Here is a 23,714-nt window from a genome sequence, read left to right as displayed (position 1 = left end):
TCCAAGGTCCCTTTGAGGGCCCTGGTCTAGGTTCACACTGATAATATCTAGTACCATCATCCCGTTATTTGGTGGCAAACGCACACTCCATTCAATTCTGTCGCCAATAGTTTGTGTTGGGTAAAGAAGGCAGGATGTAGTGTGCCGGCATGTCTGTACCGCTATCTAGGTACAGTGCCAGTCCCAGTGTAAGATGACCGCTGTACGTTGTTGTCAAGTGATGATGAGTTAACACATGACTTCTATTTTTTGAATGGCCGCTCGCCTTCTTCCTTCGGAAACACTCCCGGCGGTTTGGAGCGACCTGCGAATCGGCTAGTTAAACAGCGGCGAGTGTTCAAACGAGATGTGCTATTTTTTGGAACAGTACTTTGAGTTAGAAACACTACAATGGCGTGTGGCGGTACCATTGGAGCCTTATCACAGTCAGTGTCAATTTGACATTGGGGGTTATTACTGAGCTTCGCAGTGTGGTCTATTATTGTTATTTTTTGGACAGATATATTACATCGCGATCCATCCAAATGACAATAGACGGTGTAGCTTTTGAACTATACAGGCGAGCGATGACAGAGAATACAGAGTAGCAGTATTATCCCAGGCTGGACTTGATGCAGTTTGGAATAGAAGGTCAGTAGTAGTCCAGACGATGTTCGACTGGCTTTCACAGTTGACTGCATGCAGTATGCGTAATTGGGCCATACACTGGAAATGTGTCTGAATTTCGGTCCACTGTGTTTGCAGCCCGATACAGCTGGTGCGCAATTGCTGTGACGATACTGATTAACTTCTTCTTATCAGTCTCCAGACAAGGGATAGATACCCTGTCCGTTTCATCCTCTAAAGATGTCGGTCGGAACGGACACAGCCGTAGGGGCGCAAGTACATTGTTGTTGGCTCACTTGATCTGGCACTTAGGGCGGTTGGTAGCGAGGTACTGTGTATGTCTCTCCTCCGTTGTTGCAATTTATGTGTTGCATGGCTCCCCACAGTTTGCACAATCCCGATTGCTTGAATACGCGGTACTTCACACCGGTTACATCTTTTCATTGCATGCGGCACCCATGGGAGGTGTTAACAGTCCTGCCTTAATGATTGTGTGTGTATTAAACCAGGCACCCACTCCAGTATGTAGTAGAGGAGTGGCGTTTGGTGTCTTCCTGATGTTGGACTTTTATTGTTGGGAAGCCAGGATAGAGGGTCTCAATTGTGGATGTTTTGTTATCTGACACAGTGTCATAAGGTGGTGGTGTCCTTGAACGGGCTGAACCAATTGATATGGTCTACCCGTTACATCATCTGTTAATCACACTTGATACTCTTATTTGATGAGGATTAGAGAGGGTGCTACGTGCCCCTCACCGTACTCTGCTTATTCATTTAGTGGCAGTGTGTTGACTCAGTCGGTATAATCATGTACACAGTCCGATTGAGTGTGTTTCTGTTTTCAATTATAGGTGAGTCTCTGATGTTGCCCACACGTCTGTGCTTCCATATGCCTTTCCTTGAAAATTCCAGACCTACTTACCCCCAATGAATTTCCGCAAAACGAACTATGTACGGAAAGAAACATGTTGGGTTGGGGAATCTAAATATGTTGTAGGTTGAACTACGCAATATACAGTGAAACGCATTGATTTGACGACAGAATGTGCTTGTATTTTGTTGTTTTTCTTCTTATGTTCATAGCTTTAATAATGATAGGACATCAGATTGTATTTCAGAGAGTGGTCTTTTTTTAAAACTGCTAGACTGCGGTGTTAGTAGTATATTAGTTAACAGTAAAGTAAGGATGTTTGATTGTGTGAGAATGAGGTATGTCTGCAGTATGTTTTCAGGGCCACGTGTATGTATTAGCACTTTATAGGATCTATTTTATGTATTGCAATTTTTGCGGCACATTGATGATTTTTAGAATGATATTGTTGAATTTTCTTTTAATATGTATGAATTAATAAAAAATGTATGTATTCAGAATTTGTAGTGAAGTGAATTTAATTGTTTCACATCACATGTTTATGTTAGGCGGAAACCTGTGCAATTCCCTCTGGGACCACTGCAAAGGATTTAGGACTACAGGCGTTTGGCGGTGAACCCACTTGGTAGCAGTCTGCACCACACAGATTCACTTGGTAGCTGTGGCTGAGCAGTCAGACTTCCCTCAAGAAGAGTTGAGCAGTATGTGGAGTATACAAAATAGGGCAATTCTTCGCAGTAAGACAAGCAAACACGCAACGAGGCTCAGTGTAAAGATATTAAGGTATTTATTTATAACAAAACATCCATCAAAAACACTATGGCACTATCACGGCAAACAAATCAATCACAATTACTCTACGAAGAAGAAACGATCAAACCCCCTAACAATATTTCAACAAGTCTAGGTTCTACCGGCACCACTTATTTACAGACAGAGGTGTATGCCTCAACCTAGATGGCACTCTAATATTAGTTAGGACGGGAGAGAAAAATAGGCAGGTTATGAAATCAACACAGTTCAATACTCCACGGGAAAAATGCAAGGCAAGAAGGCAAGAACCACAATAGATCATAAAGTTCAGAGGCCAGGCCCACTCGGAGAGAGGCAAGGCGATATGTCCCAAAAAGTCTCTAGTAGAAATGCATTCGAGTCTTTGTAGCAAATTGTTATCGGCAGATTGAACCAGTTCAGAACAATAAGTGAGAAAGCTTGGAGGTGACCCAACGGAAAGGAGAGGATTAAGACACCTCACTTGAACCGATCGAAAGGGAAGCCAGGCGGACACGGTACCTTGTTGTGGAGGGCAGCTCCGGCAGGGGCAGTTGTTCCTGGTGGTGGATGCACGTCGGGTCTTTGCCAAGAGTAGAGATGTTCTCGTCGTCGAAGAAAAGTGAAGTCCGGTGCACCACCAGGGAAGAGGCCAGCCGCGGAGTGCTCCGTCACAAGGCACCACCTTTTGGTCACGGTACAGGGGTAGTGGCTATCCGGTTGCCGGGGTGCTCTGCACTGGCAATTCGACCACCGCGTCCTGAGGCGAAGAAAAAGCAAAAGGGGACTGGTTGTTCCCACCAGTCAGGGGAAGAGACTCTCCGGCAGGGAGATCTCCTCTGTCGTCAGGAAGTGGTGAGTCGGTTCAGCAGGGCTCCACCGGAGGTGTCGTCGTTGCAGGTCGGCTCAGCGTTACCCTCGTCGGATTCTTAGGTCCTGTGGCGACTTCTCAAGATCCAGTCCCAAAAGCCCTGCTTTTATGCAGAAAACCCCCATTCATTCAGCCTAGCTGTCAATCAACACATGCTAAGTGGTGAGCAGGGAGGCTCACCACTTGGGCCAATCACTCCAGAGTGCGACCGGAGTTGGCCAGGCAACTCGGTCCAGGGTGCCTAAACCCCCTCCCACACCCCTGTGGTAACCCAGACAGAATGGCACCACTTTGGAGGGTCTCTGTACAGAGGCCTGCCAAAAGTGGAACAAAGGGCTCAACCTTTGGTTTAGGAGTCACAGAGACGAACACAGACGCCATTTTACAAACCGAGTTCTGGCAGAAAATACCATCCGATAAACTTATTTAAGATAAGTAGACCGGTGGTATGTTAGAGATTAACGAGAAAAAGTATCAATCTCCAACAACGGGACGAATCCCATAGGGTTATGTTCGGGGTCGAACATAACAAGTAGTTTCCACTGCCACCAGCCAAAACTCGACGAGGAGGGACGGGACAGTGCCCCCTCGAGTAACAGACCCAGGAGTAATCGAATTACCCCTACTAGCACGTCCACAATAAAGATGGTTTGTACTAGTTCCGTTAGTAAATTTAGGTCTAGTAAAGCCAATGGTGACTTTACATGCCCGGGGAGACAGTCGGTCCCCGGGTATGGAGTCTATGGTGGAGGTCCGCTAGGACGCCTCAGTGTTACGGCACGTAGGGTGCGGTGTAACACACATAGAAAAACATATGAGACCCTATGGAGTAAAAGACCCCATAGCCCATAGGACACATTGACATTCAAAGGAATTACACACATTCATGTCCAAGAGTGGGAGGAAAAGAGTCTCACTCTTGGCAGGATGAAAAAAAACCTCCCGAAATCCAGCAAAGCTGCTGGGGGACTCACTAGGTTAGGAAATTCAGCCTAAACAGAGAATTCTCCCTAACAGTTTATGTATCCTGACCAATGATACCTTATGGTATGTTTTCGTGAGGTATTGGTTATATAGACGTGTGTCCATGTTTGGAGCCCACCCATAGAAACACAAGTGCTGTGATCTTTTTTATTTAGGTATATATATCGGCATGTTCCAGGATGGATCGCAGTACAGAGATAAACCTGGTATCCCCTGTTACTTTTGTTTGTCATTATTAAGACCACCAATCACCATTCAAGCCTCTCATGCAAATCTGGGGTGCGGCTGTCTAGCAGGACAGCCAGCCTCCCAGTTCAAACTGGTTCCAGGCAGGCACACTGCAGGACAAAGACCAGGCGAGTTGTTTGTTACATCCCCCACTTCATGTCCTTTCAGGCACTCATTGCACCGTGTTGGGCTTTCCAAGGGAAACAGCATGGTTTTACATACTCTGGGTGCCCTTGTTGGACTCCCTGTTCCACCACTCAGAACAGGATTTGTGACACCACTCACCAGAGAGCTGTTGAAAACCCTCCTTATGTTACGCTCACCTGGTCTCTGCGGAGGCGTTGGGGCACGGTTGCAACCCTCCCGGGGGTAAGGTCGCTCAGGTCCAACTTCGCCCTCTGCGCTTATGTGGTGACTGGTGGTAATAGGTGATGCTGCTCGGGACTGCTCCTGCGTGGAGAAAAGGGGGCGTGAGTATGCCAGCTTGTGCGCCTGATCGCCTTCCAGACCCCTTCTCCCAAACCGTGGTAACCGTGGGATGCGCTGCCCTTGGAAACCCACCTGTTGATTAGTTTTGGTGAGCACTCCGTCCTGATGCTTCTGGCAGGGGCGCTTGTATGATCTGGACCGAGTTCCTTCACTGGTCCCTTGCACGTGGTAGTCCAGTCCTGCTGCGAATAAGCCACTATACTTCAGGTAAGTGTTCCTGTTTGCCTTTGTCTTTCCTCGTCTGTTTTTGTTGTATTGTAAAGTTTGTCATCTTGTATTGCTATCCGTTCCACTTTTGATGTTTGCTCTTTTGCTTTCTTCCCTTGCAGGTGATGTTGCCAGCCCGGCAGAAGCTGCGGAACTCGAGGCAGCAGCAGGAGGGAATGAGGAACGAAGCTGGTAAATTAACTAGGGGGCGCGCCGGGTTCAAAATGCGGCGCAGCCTTAGGACGGATATTCTAACCTTGTCTTTCTTCTTTTTCACAGGGTCTGAGTTTGTGGATGCGGAGTGTGGTGCTGCAGCGTCGGGATCAAGATCACTGGACGTCAGGAGATGAGTCTGCAGATGAAGCACCGGTCTCCTGGAGGTGAGTATGCAGGAGAACACCTGGTTTCAAAGGTAAGTAAACTGGTCTAGGCGGCGGGGAGCGTCACATTGCACGGAAGTACACAGTAAAGCGAAGCACCGGCCTGGAGGATGGAGCAGCTTATATAGCTGAGCTTCTGAAGCCAAGCCCAGCAGGTTCAGCTTGCCTGCCACACCCGATGAGTCAGCACATGAAGACCAGGCCTAGGGAGCCACATCCGATGAGTCAGCATATGAGCATGTTCTCTGGAATTAAGGCTTTCAGCTCCTGGAAAGTTCTTGTAAAATAAAAGCACTCCTGCACTGAAATAAAGTGTTCCTGCTCACATCTCTATATGAGCCTGGCACCAAAGGTGCCAGGACTGAGTCCAGCCAGGGCCCCAATAGGGACATAAATGAGTCAAGTGACCCATTGCCCCCCATCACTAGATGTTTGGTTTTTGTGTTTTGGGGCCTGTGGCCATGACACCTTAACCGAAGGATGGGACCTGTAATGTAGCGGTTGGAGGACATCTACAAGAAAACCCTCAAGTCAGTGGACCCAGGCATAGCAGCAAGTAGGCACAGCGTTGCCCCATAAGGACGGGTCAGTAAATGCCTTGGTGAAGACTTGGGGAAAAGGAGGTTCCTTCCAAGGAAGGACAGCTGCAGAAGTCCCACCTACAAAGTCCTGGTATGGAGAAGCACCTGAGGACAGCAGAAGCAACGACACCAGTCTGCAGCAGCAAAACAGCGCCAGACGCTTCTGCGCTAGTGATGCAGAGAGGTTGGGAGCTTCAGCAGAGGATACAAAGGATGACTAGAAGTAGGATCTGACTGTTTCCGCTGGTCCAAAAGAAGCTGAGCATGGTACATATATCAACGTAAACTAGTCAAAGGTTCAGGGTTTCGACAGTTAAAGAGACGCACAGCTCCAACCCTTCAGTCACATCCTCTGCACCTTTCACTCATTTAGCAGCTTCCGAATCAGAAGGAGGCCAGCCTCATACCGGTTTCATGTTCACAGTGTGAACTGAAAACTGGATCCCATTCTTGCAGTACAGACAGAGCTTGGAATCGGCTTTAACATGCAAAACGATCAACATGGCTAGACCCACTTTTTGGGATTTTTTTCTAGGACTCCTATATACTTGTTTACATACTGTTTCTTTTGAGTTACCGACTATGTATTTGTATCATGTTCTTCCCTTACTGTTTAATATTCAGATGCATTTACCGTAATTTGTGATGAAGTCACAGTGCAAATATTGCATTCAGCCCACAGTCTGCCGAGAGTAGGACTGCCAGGATCAGTCCTGAACATTTCCCAAGCCCCCTGAGACAGCAACTGATTACAAACTACCAGGTCTTAAAGAAACAGTGTATTCAGGACTACATCTTCCAGAATGCAACAGGTTTAGAGATCCCAAGCCAGAATCAGATTCCTCAGTGTCTTTCAGTGAGCCAGGTAAAGATACAATATGAGGAAACACCAGCACACCCCGAAAGATCCTTTAGTATACAGGTGCAGATTCTCAAAGGGAAAAACTCAACTTATGCCACCCCCCTTCAGCAGCACGTGTGAAGGAGAATGGTCTTCTGCCTTCCGTTCAGCTGCAGCATTTAACTAGACAAATACTTCCTTCCACTTCCCCAAAGGAAAAACAATGGTTTCACAGGTGGGAACTTGAGGTTTGCTTATCCATTGTGATGACCTAGTTAACATCAGAACCCCACAAAAGCTAACACTTAGCTCCTACACATGGAATTAACAGAAAGAAATCCAAGATGGCGGTAAGCATTTTAAAGACCATCTCCCCGAGGGTGTGGGGGCAGGGGGAGTGTAGCTGGGATCAGCCCAAGAAATGATGTCTCTCTAAGTGCATCTGTGCCGTGCCAGTTCCATTGCGATGTTACTGCAGCCCCTGAGTGTCAGGACTACCTGCGCTTGGGGGAACTGAGAGGGGAACCCGTGGTGCACCTGGGGCAGCACTACTGGCTCCTGTGGTCCCCTCTTTGTTGTACTATGGCCTCCCGTTCGGTGCCTCCAGCACCAGATCCAAGATGGCGCCCACGTCTATCGCAGCCTGTTGGAAGTCCTGGTGATGCCACCCGGAGGCGTGTGCTGGCTCGGGGTGGTCGCATGAGTGCCTAAGGCCCAGGTGAGGGCCTGTGGGGCTCCTGTCTGGCGACTTTGTGTGCTACTGGGGGTTGTGGGGAAGACCCGAGGTCCATTCTGGATCCCACAGCTGCTCCTGAAGGAAGACTCCAATAAGCTCTGGCTCAGCAGGTGAGAGCAGGGGGGGCTCCTGTGGGGACAATGGTCCCCATCCTCCTGTCCTGCCATGCTGACTGGGCTGCACGGTGAACCTCTATTATGTGCTTGTGTTGAAGTATCCAGTGGATTTTACAGACATGGGTTTGATGATGGAATACTTCTGCTGTTGGTGCTGGTGATGCTAGGTACCTGGCTGCTTGGCCCCTGGTGAAGTGGCTGCCAATCCTCTAATGCCTGTTGTCTATGGATCCCCCTTTGGTTGGAGCGTTGTGCTTTCCTGGGGTGCTTTATTGACTGCCCTGGTTGGACTGTGTGGATTTGCCAGCTAATACTCTTTGCCCCTCCGGAGGTACCACGCTGGGATGGCTAAACAAAACAAGAACCCCAGGAATAGCAAAATGGCAAAGATGCTCCAGGCACATGAAAGACCACAAAAGACCAATACTACGACAACTGTGGTGCACTCTCCTCTGGCCAGAGATTTGGGGGCTGGGAGGCGAGGACTTGGGCCTGGCGAACCTGTTAGGGGAGATAAAACACGAATTTCAGAGCAGCAGGTCTGATCTCTCCTCTGAAATCTCTACTCTAGATAAAAGGATTGTCAAGGATGAGCAGCGTATTGGGCAGATGATACCAACTGTGAACATGCTCTGGAAATCTTGGAAGGGTCCCAGCATTTGCTGGAACGGAGGGGCGAAGCTCTGGAACAAAAGTAGGACGACAACGGGAATCGCTCTAGGCCGAACAATGTCAGGGTGCAGAGGATCCCCTGCATGGTGGGAGACGCCAATTTAACGGATTATATCTGCGCCTTTTTTCACTCCCTCCTGGGTCTTCCCTGATGATGCAGAGGTTAATCTGGATCAGAGAGATGGTACAAACTTACCTCCTGATTAATGGATGTCCCTTGCCTAGCCTCAGATGTGAACTTCCAGGGCGCTAATCTTCTGATATTTTCGGATCTGGCTGCGGTCACAATTCAGAGGTGCAGTGAGCTCCGTCTGCTCCTTTTTCAGCTCAGGGAGGAAGTGGAACACCGTAGGGTGGCTTCGCTACTGCCCTGTTCTTGACACTTGAGGGTAGACCGCATGTGATAAAATCGTCTCAGCAAGCTGAAGATGTTCTTTCTTGATGGAAGGCCGACCCTGCATGGGAGGGTCGGGGGAGCATGCCTCATCTAAGGAGGGGACTCCCAGACCGCAGAGATGGATCTGGCCCAGGGCTGAGAAAGCTGGGAAAACTCAGACGCCTGGTGGACGATTGGGGGTCAAAAGAGGGATGTATACTTGCCTTGGCAGGGATCCCGAGGGTGACACTTCCTTCTATGGTGGTTTTCTATAATAATTGGTTGGCTTTCATGCTTGCTCTCATGCGGCCTGGCCTTCATCCTTTGTTATCAGGATCTTAAACTTCGCTGCGCAGGGAACGGTGGCTGCCTTGATGTTCTGCCAACGAAAATAGGGCCTGGCTATGGCCAGAATTAGGCTGGAGCTATGAAGACAATAATAGTTTGCTTGATTCTTTTTTTTGTTTTATTTTATAGGTGTCTGTATATTCACGGGTGGGGAGTTGGTGAACTGTTGCTAGTTGGGTTAAAAATTGATGCGAGACTAAGAGTCGCCTTATTCTTGTCTGCTTCTGAGTGTATGCAGCTGATTGTGCAATGCATATCTTGCATGTACTGTTTGTTAGATCCTGCCCCGTCTAGGATCACAGTTCTCATCCTCAACGTTCAGGAGTTTAACTCACCTAATAAATGCAAGTCCCTCTTGCCAAGACTCTATGATAAGGGCTGGGCTGTGGCCTTTCTTCAGAGGGATTCACCCGTGTCCTTCTGATACGGAGAACATAATCCGCCCTTTCATAGTCAGTACATATCATCCAGTGGTTCTAAGAAGGTAGGGACCAGGATTTTGTTTGCTATGGATGTCCCTTTTACCGAACTGGGGGTTAAGCGTGATGCGTGAGGGAGGTTTGTATGGGTCATGGGGTTGCTATTTGGACACCTGTTCACATTTATTTCTGTTTATGGCCCAAATGAAAAGCATGATGTTTTTCCGCACTGACTTTTTGTCTGAAATTATTCCTTTGAGGAGGGAGAGCTACTAGTAGGGGGTGACTAATATGGATACATCTTCTCCCTCCAGTACTGATTTTAGAATGCCCCTCCTTGTTGAAGCAATTCAGGGAAGTTACTTTGGTGACCTTTGGTGACCTTTGGAGGCTGCTACATGATGTGGCACATGATTACATATATTTCTCCCATGGTCATCGGACCTTTGACAATTGCTGCTAATTTCACCTGTCCCAGTTTCACATATCCGAGGTGTGTATGGCAACTCGTATTTTTGTCGGACCATGCCCCCATGGAAGTTGAAATGTTGGTGCGTAGAACGTCCCCTTCTCGTAGGCCGCCACAGAAATGGTATGACCCAGCTCTTGGCGATATGATTATGAGGGATGCTATAGCGAAGGCGATAGTTAATTACTTTAATGAGGATGCCCATAGCTCTGTCTCGGGCGCCATTATGTGTGATGCTATGAATTCACAGTGCATACTGCTGCCTTTACCTATAGAAAGACTTTCCAGGGAATCCCTGGAGGGCGAAGTTCGCAAAGCTAAATTGTCTCATAAAAAGTTGGGCTCTGCTAAAGCCATGAGATAACTGCACTTAACCCATAATCAACTTAAAGCCCACTTGGCTGGGTGCCCAACTCATGCAATTATTTGCACTAAATATTCTTATTATGCTAATAAGAATAAGACTAGCACATTTCTGGTTTGCAAACTTAAGTCCATACATACTAAGAACACCATCACTGTGCAGGTAGCGCCCAACAGGACGGTCCAGTACGCAGAACTGGGGAAAGTGGAGCTTGTGGAGAGATAGTTTAACGCAGAAATGGCTGTGGGACCAGTTACCACCTAGTCCCAGGCTTATGGCCAGCTGTCGGCTCTCCCCAAATTAACTATGGAAGACCAGGAAACTCTGGATGCCCCGATCACAGCAGAGGATATCACTGCTGCAATCTCTTTGCTTAAAAGTAGGACTCCCTGTCCTGATGGTTTCTCTGCATCCTTTTATAAAATATTTCAGCCTCAACTAGTTAAGCCCCTTACTAAATGATTCACTTAATTTCCCTCTATGGGGTCGGTTACCCCATCAATGGAGGAATCGACTGCCATCGTATTGTTAAAGCCCAGTAAGTCCCCACAAGACTGTCGGGTCATATAGGGCCAATCACATTAGTGAACCTCAATGCCAAGCTATACTGTAAAATATTCTCAATAGATTGGCCCCCATTTTACCTCGTATTATCGATCCAGACCAGGCAGGGTTTGTTCGAGGGGCGTAGTACTAAAAAAAAAAAACATTAATCAGGTGTTTAATTTGACTGATGTGGCTGGGAGGGACAACCTACGTCTGTGGGCGATTGCATCAGACGCCTCAAAAACCTTCGATATAGTGCAGTGGGACGACCTGCGTGAGGTCCTGCAGGCCTTTGGGACGGCTTTTCAAGGCCTGGTCCTGGCTAATTATCACTCCCCCTCTACCAGAATAAGGGTCAATCAGGATTAAACTGCTCCTATTCATATTACTTGGGGGACCAGACAGGGCTATCCATTGTCTCCTTTGATATTCACCCTAATCATGGAACCTTTCGCCCAAAGAATCAGTCAATGCAGAGGTGAGAGGGGTACTGGTTGGTGGTGTCCCCCCATACATCTTTTTACACACACGTCGTCATGCTAACCTTAACTAGCCTTCAGCCTTCTTTTGGTGCCATCATGAATGAGTTGCAGTGATTTGAGAAGGTCTCTGGATTTTCTGTCAATTACCAGAAGACTGCCACCCTGTTGATTCGTGAATGTCATAGTTGAGGCATCTGATATTTGTCCTGTGGTGTGGAGGCTTTGCTCCATTGAGTGCCTGGGCGTGCAAATTCCCACTACCCTCCCCCAACCCCCAGAAGATTTATTGGGTCAATTTCACAGGCCATTATAGAGATCTAGCTGATCGTAGTCATGGGAGTAACCAAGAAATATCATTTTTGGGACCGATTACCACAGTGAAAATGATTTCTGCCAGTTACTCACTTCACAATTCCTATTTCTGCCTTACTGATTTTGCAATGCAAGGTTAGGTTCAACCCTTCGGGGGGGTGGGGGGGGGGGAGTAGAACCCATGAGTCCCAAATTTGTTGTGTTGTGCGATGTCAGGTGAGGAGGCATGGGGGCCTCGGACCACCTCAGGTATTACTTAGTTGCCCAGATACAGCATATTTTGGCAGGGGGGGTGGGGGTGGGGGAAGATTCCTATTAGCCAGTGTAAATAGGCAGACCCCTTGTAAACTGGTTTTAGTGCCCTTTATAGATCACACCAAACACTCTTGTGGCACTGCCCTCCTGAGTGCAACGCAGGTTTCACTTTATTACGGCCGGTGGGCATTAACGTTGGCAGTGCTCCATGGGTTATGCCATGGTTTTTGGTAACTGGGAATTCACACCTGGGTTTTTAGGACAACGTTTTCACAAGTAGGACTAGGGGAGGTCGCTGTTGTCTGTCCCAGTTATTTTAAGGTGGTTCCCATGCTCTCATTTAAAGAGTGTAAAGCTAAATTTGCCCTGGTTGAGTCTGAACATTTTAGATATGCACAGATCTGGCACTGTATTACAAACCCTTTGGTGAAGGGTAGGATATTGAGAGATCCAGTGGGACTTTATCACTAATCGAGGGTGTTGATGGGGGCAGGATTTCCTAGCTTTACAAATTGCTAGGGGTAAGCTTATTCCAAACTAAACCTTATGTCAATAATTGGGAAGATGATGTGGGGTGCCATAGAAGACTATGCCTGGGAAGAGATATGGGCTAGAAATCATACTTCCTCGAAATGCGTTACAAACAGAGCATGCATTACACAAAATGAACCCTGACATGCACCCAAACTGTTGCTGAGGGTGTGGCCTTCGGGGAAGTTATTCTCACATGTGGTGGTCCTGACCCGTAATCCACACTTTCTGGGTAACTATTTTAACTTTCATTAAAGAGGTTACTGGAATGGACCTCGTGGTCAGGCCATTGGTGGTTTTCCTGCGGTGCTCGGTTGAGGACATCAGTCCCAAGTCAGGTTACCGGGCGCAGCTGGTGACCCAGCTTCTGCTGGTCGCCAGACTCACCATTGCACATGGTTGGAAGGGACCGAAATAGTCAGAGCTTCCCGTTCTTTACTTTCAAACCACCCCTATTAGCAGGCTACTCATGGCAGTGACGTTTGTGGGGGAGTAGATGTTATTTTCACCCCTCTTATGTGGGGCAGGGGTTGGAATAGTTATTGTGCTGGGACACGGTTTTCGTGTTTTTGTTACTCACGCTTTCCAGGGTTACTGCTACACCAACTGTTCTCTGTATGTGTTGCATTTTTGCTTACATAAAAGATTTCCAAAAACCAAAAAAAAAAAAGAATTCCTTTCTCTGGCTTGGAATAGCAATTTAATTATCCAATCAATTCAAACAAAAGTTTGCCTCAGCCAATAGGAGAAAGGAGAGGGCATTGTGAGAGAGGAATAAGAAACACAGGCAGCCTCATTTGGGCTGGGGTCTGAAGAGGGGAGTTTGCTGAAAAAGCCAGAGAGCAACAGAGCAGGGGAGTCCCCTAGAGCACAAAAGAGGGTGTGTGTTCCAGAGAGATGGAGAGGAGGCCCCTAAACCATACAAGAGGGGTTTGCTCCAGTGAGGGGTATGCTTCTGTGAGGAAGAGGTGAGCTTCTGGAAGCCCAGAAGAGCAGTGGGCGCCAGTGCGAAGATGAGAGCTCCTTCAGACCAAATCAAAGCCCCTGTATCCAGGAGAAGACAGACAGAGAGACAGACAGAGAGAGAGACAGACAGAGAGACAGACAGAGAGACAGACAGAGAGACAGACAGAGAGACAGACAGAGAGAAAGGCCCCAGAAGAGGGGTGTGGAACAGTTGGGAGAGTGAGCCAGGCACAGTATCCCTGGGAGTGTGACCCGGGCACCATATCCCTGGGAGAGCGAGCAGAGCACCATATCCCTGCGAGAGCGAGCAGGGCACCATGTCCCTGAGCAGAAAAGAGAGAGAAGAGCCCCAGTGACAAGAAGGTATTTTGGGACACTTGACAAAAAGGGAGGAAGCCAGAAATGCTGAGTGAGGCGGAAAGGCTTCATGGTCACCAGAAGACATGGTAAAGACTGAATGCTAGAGCGACTTAAGCAAGAGACCTTCCTGTCTGGAACTTCCGAAATGCCTTTTAGTTTGCTGTGCTTTGTTCATAATCCTGAGTTTAAGGCCTACGTCTCCCAAGAATCTTTATGTTAAAGCTATCTCAAACCAATTTTAGTGAAATATTCTTATGCTTTACTTTTGTTTAATAAAACCCTTTATGCTTATTCTGCTAGTAGCTGTGTGTTCCCTTGGCCACATAAACTGTTGGAAAACCGCGGCGGGAGGGTTGCCCAGTGCTGTGCCCATGGTTAAGATTTATTCAAAACCTACTAGTCATCGATGTTTGGTTTTGCCTTAGAAAACCTTCAAACCATGGCTGCATTGACTGCGACTGCTCTGGTCATTCTACCATGGAGTCAGAAACTGAAAGGAAACCCCCAGCAAACCAAGTAGAGCAGTATCTGTAGCCTGGCAATAAGGCATGGTGCAAAATGTGCACTCACCACTAGCCATTGGCTAGTGATAATTGACCCTTGGTAAGAAACAAACTTGCTCTGTGTATGTATAGAATTGAAGTCCAGCGTGACTTTTTATGTCTAGCTAGTAGCAGTCACACTCCCCATCCGTGCCTTCACCCACCGGCCCCCACTAACCAGCTGAAGCGGAAAGCACATCTTTACAAAGCTTGAGCCAGAAGGGGAGTTTCTGCAGGCCCATCGAGGTTAGCATGTGGCACAGGGTCTCCTGGATGTCCTGACGTAGCCTAGGATCAGACTCCCGGTCCAGCAGGATAAGCAGCGCCCCTTCCAGGCCAATCTCTCGCAGGTTCACTTCTGATGGGGGATTAAAAACAGTAGTAGAATAGTAGAGACAATTTCAATGGCAGACAATATGAAAAGGATCCCATGTGTACACAAACAACAAACAGTTTCAGAGACCCAGAACCCTAGGACAGAATATTAAAAAGTCTCCATGAGTGAGCAAAACATCTGACGCATAAAACACTGCATCCCATCCTGGAGAGCATGAGACCATGCAGAGAGAGAATGCACACACCGGTAGGAATGCCTAGAAGTCATCTGCAGAGGTAAGGGCAGTGTTTCAGATACAATATGTAAGTGGGAGTATTTAACTCCCTATTTTGGGAATAAAATGATTTTCTAAGAGTATAAAAGTAATTCCTATTGGGGGTATTTTATGCAGGTAAATCTTAAGTTTAAAACTAATGTCTCTTTCGAAATCCATACTTCTTTATAAACTATAAACTCACCGTCTCGAGCTTGGGTCCTTTCTCTCCACCACCTCTCTCTCTCTCTCCACATGTGGTGTTCCCCGGGCTCTATCCTCTCTCCCTGGCTCTTCAATGTCTACTTGGACCTTTTGGCCCACCTGATCTCTATCTTCTCCTCTAACTTTCAGTGTTATGCAGACGATACACAGCTCTCCTTCAGGCTCCCCTTAGCCTCCTCTCCTCTCTCGCTCATTCCAGACTGTCTATCCACGATTCAGGATTGGTGCACCTCCAACGATCTCTGCCTTAATGCCAGTAAGACGGAGATCCTTCACATGGGGACCCCTGCTCCTGCTTTCCATCGCCCGTCACCTTGACTTCACTCACATCATGGACCTTGCCAAGAAAGCCCCCTACCAGCTGCACCCGAATACAGGTATTCTTCCTATTCTCACTTTCCCTCAGAAACTCACTGTCTCCAGAGCTCTGGTTCTCTCTAAACTGGCACATGCAAAAGCCTCTTTTTCAATCTGCCTTCCTCTACTCTCGGCCATCTGCAGCTAATCCAGAACAGGACTGTGAGAAGTATACTTGGACTCCAGCCCACGGACCGTATCTCTCCAGCCCTGAAATCTCTCCACTGGCTCCTGGTGGTTCAAGACCCTCTGGACCGTCCACAAGGCTTTCTGGGGTCAGAGCCCGTACTACATCCAACGCGCTCCTCTTCAGGTGCCTCCCTCTGAAATGGCCTCCCTGCCCCTCTCAAACTTGAGCCAGACCACCTGAAGTTCTGGAAGCAGCTCAAGACCTTCCTTTTCTCCTCTGCTTTCTCTCTCTTCCTCCCCTGCTGACCTACCTGTCTAATGCACTGACTGGTTGCTTGGTACCATCAGAGTGTCCCTGTGTACCAGGCTCCTCCATGATCAGTCTCCCACACTGCCTCTGGGCCTACCGTGCACTTAGGGGCTGTAACTGTAACCGCCAAAGTCCCCTGCCTACTGCACTTGCCCAGAGGGCACGTCCCCCTCCATCTCCCCGGCACTCCCCCCCCCCCCCTCTCTCCCTTCCCCCTGCACTTTACGTTGTTGCACGATCTGAATGACAAGGCCTAGTAAGATCGCTTGTCTTGCCGTACCTCTCTTCCCTCCCTTGACTTGTCGTGCCTAGAAACACTTGTGTACAGGCGCGCTATAAATGATATCATAAAGTTACAGTTCAAATCAAACACCAATATTATTACAAGTCCTTCCTGTGGAACTGCCATGCTGGCCCCACTGACCCAAACAAATCTGTGGAGGTGCCTGGGGCAACCAGGGGGCAGGATCCCAAATGCCTATTTCTCACTATTTTTCGGTTGGAATATTTGCACTCCCCATTTCATTGGGAGTATTTGCACTTGTAAGGAGTAAAAGCGGCCAGTACACTGCTTATCTGTAGGGCTGGGTAGGGAGAGCCACAGGACACCTCTTATAATATCTGTTTTTAGGCAGAGACTTAAATTGCCTCTCTCAGGGCTGAGTGCATTCCAGGTTTTGGGACACAGGACAGAGTAAGAATTCCAGATCAGAGGAAGAGGATGGCAAAGGCATGCTAATGTGAAGGGCATACAATGGTTACGATCACTGCCACTTTAGACGGGAGCACTTCCAAAAGTGAACATAGCATTCCAGAAAATACCCATGTTCTAACTGTTAGAACATGCAATGAGTGGGAGAGTGGTGCTCAACCTATGTTGCCAAGAGGTTCCACAATGCATACGTCAGAGGGAGGCAGAAATAAAGACTTACCTAAGGTGATATCATCGCCACCATCCTTGGCCAAGGCTATTGCATGGTCCGAGACCTCTGCCGCTTCCCGCTGAACCAGCTGGCACAGGCATGCCAGAACTGCCCTCCTCAGCAGAAGGTATGAACTGCAGAGATTCACCTGCAAGTAACAAACATGTATTGCAGGTATTTTAAAAGTCAGTGGGAGGCCACAAGTAACCCCACCTGCAGGCAGGGCTCAAGCACTGCCAGAAGCGGCATGGGTTAAATACAAACCATGGCAACAGCCAACTAGGTACCACCATTTCCATGCCATACAGAGTGGCTCAGCTAATCCTGGCACTACTGATTGTGCAATACACACCCAAAGGTGCCAAGATCACCTTTCACTCTAAATATTAGGGTATGGACCCACACGGGCTAAGCAGCATAAGTGGCACTCTTCAATAAGCACAAGTCTTTGGGAAAAGCCACGGACATGCATCAGGACTTCATGCCATGCGCAATGCCAATGAAAGATGCAGGGAATGAGAGCAATGTGCTGTAAGTCGCTGGCTTTCTGATTCAAGGGGGGGCTCAGACACATCACAGCATAGGGGCCTACACACTATACATATAAACTTCTGCTTACTTATTTATTTTGTATTTATTTTTTTATAATGCGCCACAGCCCGCAGGCATCAGGGCGCACACAAAACCCGTAACATTAAACAAACAATTCCGCAGTGCTCTAAAGAGTCTATGAGTGTTAATTGAATAGTAATGTCTTCAAGCATTTGTGAAATGCAAAAAGATACTTCTCTCCAGAGGGCCACTGGCAATCCATTCCATGCACGTGTCGCCTAAACAGGAAATGACTGTCCCTTCCCTCTAGTTCCTTTCACCTTAGGGCATATTAGCCGATAAATGTTCTTGGAACAAGTCGATCTCCATTGCGGTTGCAGGGATAGACTTTCTTTGAGATGTATAGGGGCGGGTCCATGCAAACATTTGTGCGTCAATGAAATGATCTTAAACAAAATTCTAGACTCAACTGGCAACCAATGGAGGTCTCTTTGTGCCGCCATAAGATTCCTTTTTGGAATTATTTTAATGATACGCACCGCCTTATTTTGCAAAGTTCACAATTTCCTTATGCAGTTCTTACTTACCCCACAAAGGAGGCCATTGCAATAATCCAAACGAGGTAGGATGGTGGCCCGCACCAGGGTTTCGTAATTCTTACTTGTAACATAGGACTTTACCAACCGAAGTAATTTCAGCTGATAGGGATTTTTTTGATAACTGTATCCACATTTGAATCAACCCCTAAGGTGCAGTCCACGACCAGACCAAGTGTCTTCACGTTGTCCTGTGTTTTGCTACGTCCATCAATACAAATTTCTGAAACCATGTATCCAGTTTCATTCTACGTTTTGGTTATGGAACCCCCATCATCTTTGTGCTGGATAAGGTCGTTGCCATCCACATTCAGGGCCTACCAGGCCCCTGCTTCATGCCTTGAGAAAGACCCTAGGTCGAAACACATGTTGGCACTCTAGACAAGCAAACAGCAAAATGTGTATATCCAAATGTGCACAAACATGTCTGCCAATCCATGATAATTATCGTAACTAAACCAACAAACCATTAAAATCGACCAACCTCAAGCCTACAACGGTGTCCTGAATTATTGGAGACCTTAACTTGGGTATTAACATACCGTCTGGCAACGACCTTATCCAGCGCCAAGGCGATAGGGGTTCCATAACCAAAATGTACAATTCCAAAAACCCTGGGACTTCAGGAGCGCTGTCCCACTGGAACCCTAACTACAGACTGCAGGAAATAAAACAGAGCAAGGGAGACACTAACAGATCAGCGCAGTGGTTCACAGTTCCCTTAAGCTCCTAAACCTCCAGATTGGCAGTTTCATTCTAACCTGAGGAGACCTGAAAACTAAAATCTCTGTCTTTGCACTATTCAGGAAAAGACTATTCGCTGTCATCCAGTCTTTCACCAGTTTATATATATTTTGAATGTTACTTTCATATTTAGTACAGTTACCGCATAGCTCAATCAGCAGCTGCGTGTCATCAGCATAATTGGTGAATATAGCTCCTTCAGCGTCAAGAATATTTCATAAGGAACACAGGTATATGTTAAAAAGTGTCAGTGAAAGGCACGCGTCCGGCGGCATGCTACAGATAGATTTTTGATGAGTGGAGGAGGCCCAACATACTGTAGACAGCCTACTGGCAAGAAATGATTCAATCCATTCAGTGGCGGATGCTGAGCTTTGCCCTACCGAAGATGGGGTGGCTAGCAGTTTATGATCCAGGTGGTCAAAAGCTGCAGATATATCAAGCAGCATCAGTACCCCTATACTGCTATCTACAATGTTCAGCATTTGCGTCTGCAGGCCCAGTAACGCACTTTCTGTGCCATGGTTTGATCTAAAACCAGACTGTCTGCAGTGTCGAACATTAGCCTCATCCAAATGTTCTTGCAGCTGTATAGTGGCGACTTTGCCTGCAATTCTTTAAAGAAATGGCACATTTGTTATTGGTCCAAGTAGTTTGCATGCTTAGGACCTAGGCCGGCTTTATTTAACAGAGGGGTAACCACACCTTTCTTAATACTATCAGGAATGATCTTGGAAAGAAAGGTGGTATTGGTGAAACATGTTAAAAAAAGGAGCAAAAGCACTCCTATTTTCCAGTATTTTAGCAGCAATTGTGTCTCCTGCACAAGATGCAGGGGCGCATCTTTTTCAAAATGTTCTCTATTTCCTGTAGCTAGACAGGCTGGAAAGCAAAATCTGAATGATTTCCAGCTGAGCTCATCGTGGCCAATGAGGATAACACGGTAGGGATAGCGTCAGAGATGATCTTAGGTTGTACCCCAGTCATTTTATTGGCAAATGCCAATTGTATTTTCATACAGTCCACCATAGTGGGGAGAAAAGCCTCAGGTTTAAGATGACATTTCTCCAGGGTTCTTAAAATAACAAAAAATGTTCCTAGTGTTATTACTGGAGTTTTCAATGTCCCCATTAAAATTTCTTTTTTTTGCTTAAAAAAAATCCCTTCTCTGTACTGTTTCTCAATGAAATCCCTTCTCTTTACTGTTTCTCAATGCTTTTCCAAGAAGCCTAATTTTCCTCAGTCATATTTTTAGACCAATATCGTTTACCCTTCCTCTTTTCCTGCTTGAGTTTGACGAGCTCAGAGTTTATAGGTGCAATGTGTACTCTCTACAGTGACAGTCTAGTTATGAGAACAATCCGCTCACATGAATGTCTTACCACTGCACCAGGAAGGGTCACGACTACTGAAATCATTCCTGTCAAATAAACATTCTCTGAACAACGTTTCTTCTCAACCAGACTGTGCCCTGTTACAAATAAAGTCCCTCTATACCACATTTCGAAGCCCCTTCAACTTTTTGCTGTTTTGAATGTGTTGGCTCAACCTTTTTCACCAGTGAGTCCTACTCAGGTGTCGCTGGGAATGCAACTCTATGTTTGGCACTGCCCGAAAGCCAGCAGTTTATGAGAAGTGTGATGGTGGTCTCTATTTCACCCCTTTAGACCGAAGCTTTTAAGCAGGCCAGTAGCAAGTGTCAAAGTCAAGGTGTTGCCCTTGTGTCCCAAGAGCGGATGACATTTCTGGGGAACAGGAAAGCTGGTCTACCAGGGTCCTCATGTACCAGAGGCGGTCAGGATTGGGACTCTCAGAGTTATCCTCCCAAGTCACATTCCCCTTTTGGAGCAACTGCAGAGAGAACTGAAATAACAAAAGCAGTGTCTCAGATCGACAAAACGCGGGACACAATAGATATGCTTTAACTTGTATTATTCAAGTCATACAATGTGTTGGGTAAAAGTCCCTTTGTGAAATTGTTGTTAGCCCCCAAACATTTTGCTGCATCTTCCGGATGCTCAGCATTGTTTGCTAGTGCGTCCAACCAATGTCTCACTGGGTACTTAACTAATGTTTGTGGCTATTCAGGAGTTCTCCTGACTCCCAAGATGGCGACTACTACCAACATCGTCCTCAGTATGTGTTGTTTCCGGTTGGTGGCAGTGTAACCCTAGGACATGGCTGCAGCAAGACTGTGCGATATCTAGAGCAAGAGAACAATTGAGAGAGTGAGTTTGTCAGAGAGTCTGAGAATCCTGCTCTTCGTCATTTTGTTTTTTAGTGTTCTCTTTGTTCATGCAAACCACAAGCATAGCGACCTTTGGGCACAAGGCTCTGCTCTTCTTAGGGGATTGGACTTCTGGAGTTAGGGAATATCGCGTGTGACTTGGTTCCATCTTACTGCATCACTTTACTGGTTCCATGTGATAATGTCCCTGGAAAAAAGTGGTCTGACAAAAATGTCGTCAAAAAATGGCAGTGGTTTGCAGGGGCATTATCACATTGCAGATGCAGGGGACACGCCTGCAACCCTCACTCCCTTTGACCCCATAGATATGGTCACCATATATAAAGTCACCACAGCCTTTTCCCAGCGACCATATATATGTGGATAACATTACCGGATACCACTTTACTTGCCTCTTGTTGATGTTAGTAATTGAATGCATTTTAAGAACCGATGGAGGCTGTATCTTTTTATATAAAACACCCTCATTTACTGATGCCCACCCCGATTCACTACAGTAGGTACTTGAAGGAGGCAAAATGTGGAAAAGTGTGGATGCAAAATGCTTGATGTGTTGGTTATTCCTTTAAAATGTATTACTACTGTATACAGTTTGAAAGTGTTTATTAAAGCATTTTTAGGGAATAAAAAATAAAATAATGTTATTGCGCCACAACAAATATGAGAAATTGCAAGGTTACAGTTTACTTAAGTTCATTTACAAGAAGAGAGCACAATCTTTCTTGGACATTTTCTCAAATCTGCTGAAGCCATTGAGTGACTGAAACATGCCGCACAAAAAAAACAAACATCACTTGGAAAAGCTCCATCTGATGCAAAGCGAAAATCAATAAAGAACTTTTGAAACACAACAACAAACAGCAGCGCGACTTGCCGACAAGAGCAACTTTCTCCAGGGCAAACGAGATGCCAGAGCAAACTGAAGCAAGACATGCTGACAAGAGAAACATCCTCCAGGGCACATGAAACACCACTCGATCGGGACACAGGTAAACGCTGGGTACCCAGGCTTGTATATTTTTATTATTGAATGCTCTGCAATGCCATCACCTGCTTGTTTAATTTTTTAGTGTGCGTGTTCAAGGCCTAGAATAAATACTGTATTTTTACATATTCCTGTCTAAATTGAATTAGTGTGCTTCACTGTGTGGACTCCTTGAGGACTTTTGACCCCACTCACATGCTCATGAGAATAGCATGGACTGCTCTCCATTGCTACCTTGATTGGGTTTAGCCTAACCTCCCCTGTTCACTATACTTAGGGTGGCCTCCTAAAATCTGCCCACGAGGCCAGATTCTAGAAATGCATGTTAACAGGCATACAGCAGCCGCATTGGTGCTCTAAGAGCAGATGGAAGCGATGCTACGATCCTATAGGGCCACACACAGGACCTTGCAAAGCTGGCAGAACAAACCGGCAACCCGGAGCAACACATGATCGATCCCTAGACCACCAGTGAAAGGGAAGTGAAGAAGTATCTTTGACCCCCCGAGAGACTTACTGGGAAAGCCAAAGAATCAGAATCCGAGCCCTGAAACATGACCACGGACATTAGCAATCCCAGGGGCCATCTCAGGGGCACAACAAGTCTGTGCAGAGAAAGTGGGTGGGGCTTAGCACCCCTTTTCAAGATTTTCCTTCTCACATAAACCGGTGGCGAAGTCAGGGCCAGATTGGTCAGGGAAAAGTGACTAATCCTCACATGGGTAGAGGATTTTAGCAGGGGACAGGAAACAGAAGTGTGGTTTTGGCAGGTGAGATCAGAGGTGGAAGTAGAGGACGGGCAAGAGACCAGCAGGAGGAATGAAAGAGCTCTTGTTTGTGGAGATAATCAGTGGAGCAGGTGAAGTATTGGCTTAGGAGTGGAAGTGGTTCTGCAGTGTGAGTATGCATCTTTGTGTAACGAGTAGAGAAGTTGGTACAAAGGAGTGAAGGTGAATTGAATGATACAAGTTGTAGGGAGGGAGTGGAAGGAAAGAGGGGGGAGAGCAGGAAAGGGGGAGAGCAGGAAAGAGGGCGGGTGCAGGAAAGAGGGCGGGTGCAGGAAAGAGGGCGGGTGCAGGAAAGAGGGCGGGTGCAGGAAAGAGGGCGGGTGCAGGAAAGAGGGCGGGTGCAGGAAAGAGGGCGGGTGCAGGAAAGAGGGGGCGGGCGCAGGAATGAGGGGGGACGCAGGAATGAGGGGGGACGCAGGAATGAGGGGGGACGCAGGAATGAGGGGGGGTGCAGGAATGAGAGGGGGGTGCAGGAATGAGAGGGGGGGTGCAGGAATGAGAGGGGGGTGCAGGAATGGGAGGGGGATTGCAGGGGTAAGGGGGAGTACAGGAGTGGCAGGAGGGAGTGGTAGTGTAGAGTAATAGAGTAGAAGTGGAGAGGAGGAAGAGTTGAGTGGGAGAAGAAGTCACATAAATTGATGGAGTTTGTAACTAGGAGGAGTGAATCATTAGAGGGACATAACACTGGTGGGAGGAGTAAGGTGAAGAGGGTGGTAGAAGAGTTAACATGAAGAGGTAGGCATGAACATGCTTGAATGAGCCTGAATGTAAGGTGCTGTCCCAATTCCCCATTAGAACACTAATGCATGGATAGAGTAGGGGCAGTTAGGAAGTCCCTGAGTGAGATTGGACAGCAGCATCTTAGTCTAACACCTGCATAAAACAGTGATTTGACAGTAGGGCCAACACTCGGAAACCACAGATAGGGAGGATGGTCATAAGAA

The 23,714-nt window shown here is 47.2% G+C and overlaps 1 protein-coding gene across 6 annotated transcripts in view; it reads right to left on the bottom strand.

Moving 5' to 3' along the window:
• The window catches only part of HEATR5A (HEAT repeat containing 5A), a 704,366-nt gene that overhangs the window by 257,227 nt on the left and 423,425 nt on the right, over window positions 1-23,714 (bottom strand). For all 6 annotated transcript variants that reach the window (XM_069638471.1, XM_069638476.1, XM_069638475.1 and 3 more), the window contains exons 22-23: window positions 16,867-17,005; window positions 14,502-14,681 (exon numbers count right to left, since the gene is read on the bottom strand). In XM_069638471.1, the coding sequence (XP_069494572.1) occupies window positions 14,502-14,681; window positions 16,867-17,005 (319 nt within the window). The remainder of the gene's footprint in view (window positions 1-14,501; window positions 14,682-16,866; window positions 17,006-23,714) is intronic.

The sequence above is a fragment of the Ambystoma mexicanum genome, chromosome 14, assembly GCF_040938575.1.
Source record: "Ambystoma mexicanum isolate Mex_15411 chromosome 14, UKY_AmexF1_1, whole genome shotgun sequence".
NCBI lineage: Eukaryota > Metazoa > Chordata > Amphibia > Caudata > Ambystomatidae > Ambystoma > Ambystoma mexicanum.
This window is presented reverse-complemented; position numbering and strand designations above follow the sequence as displayed.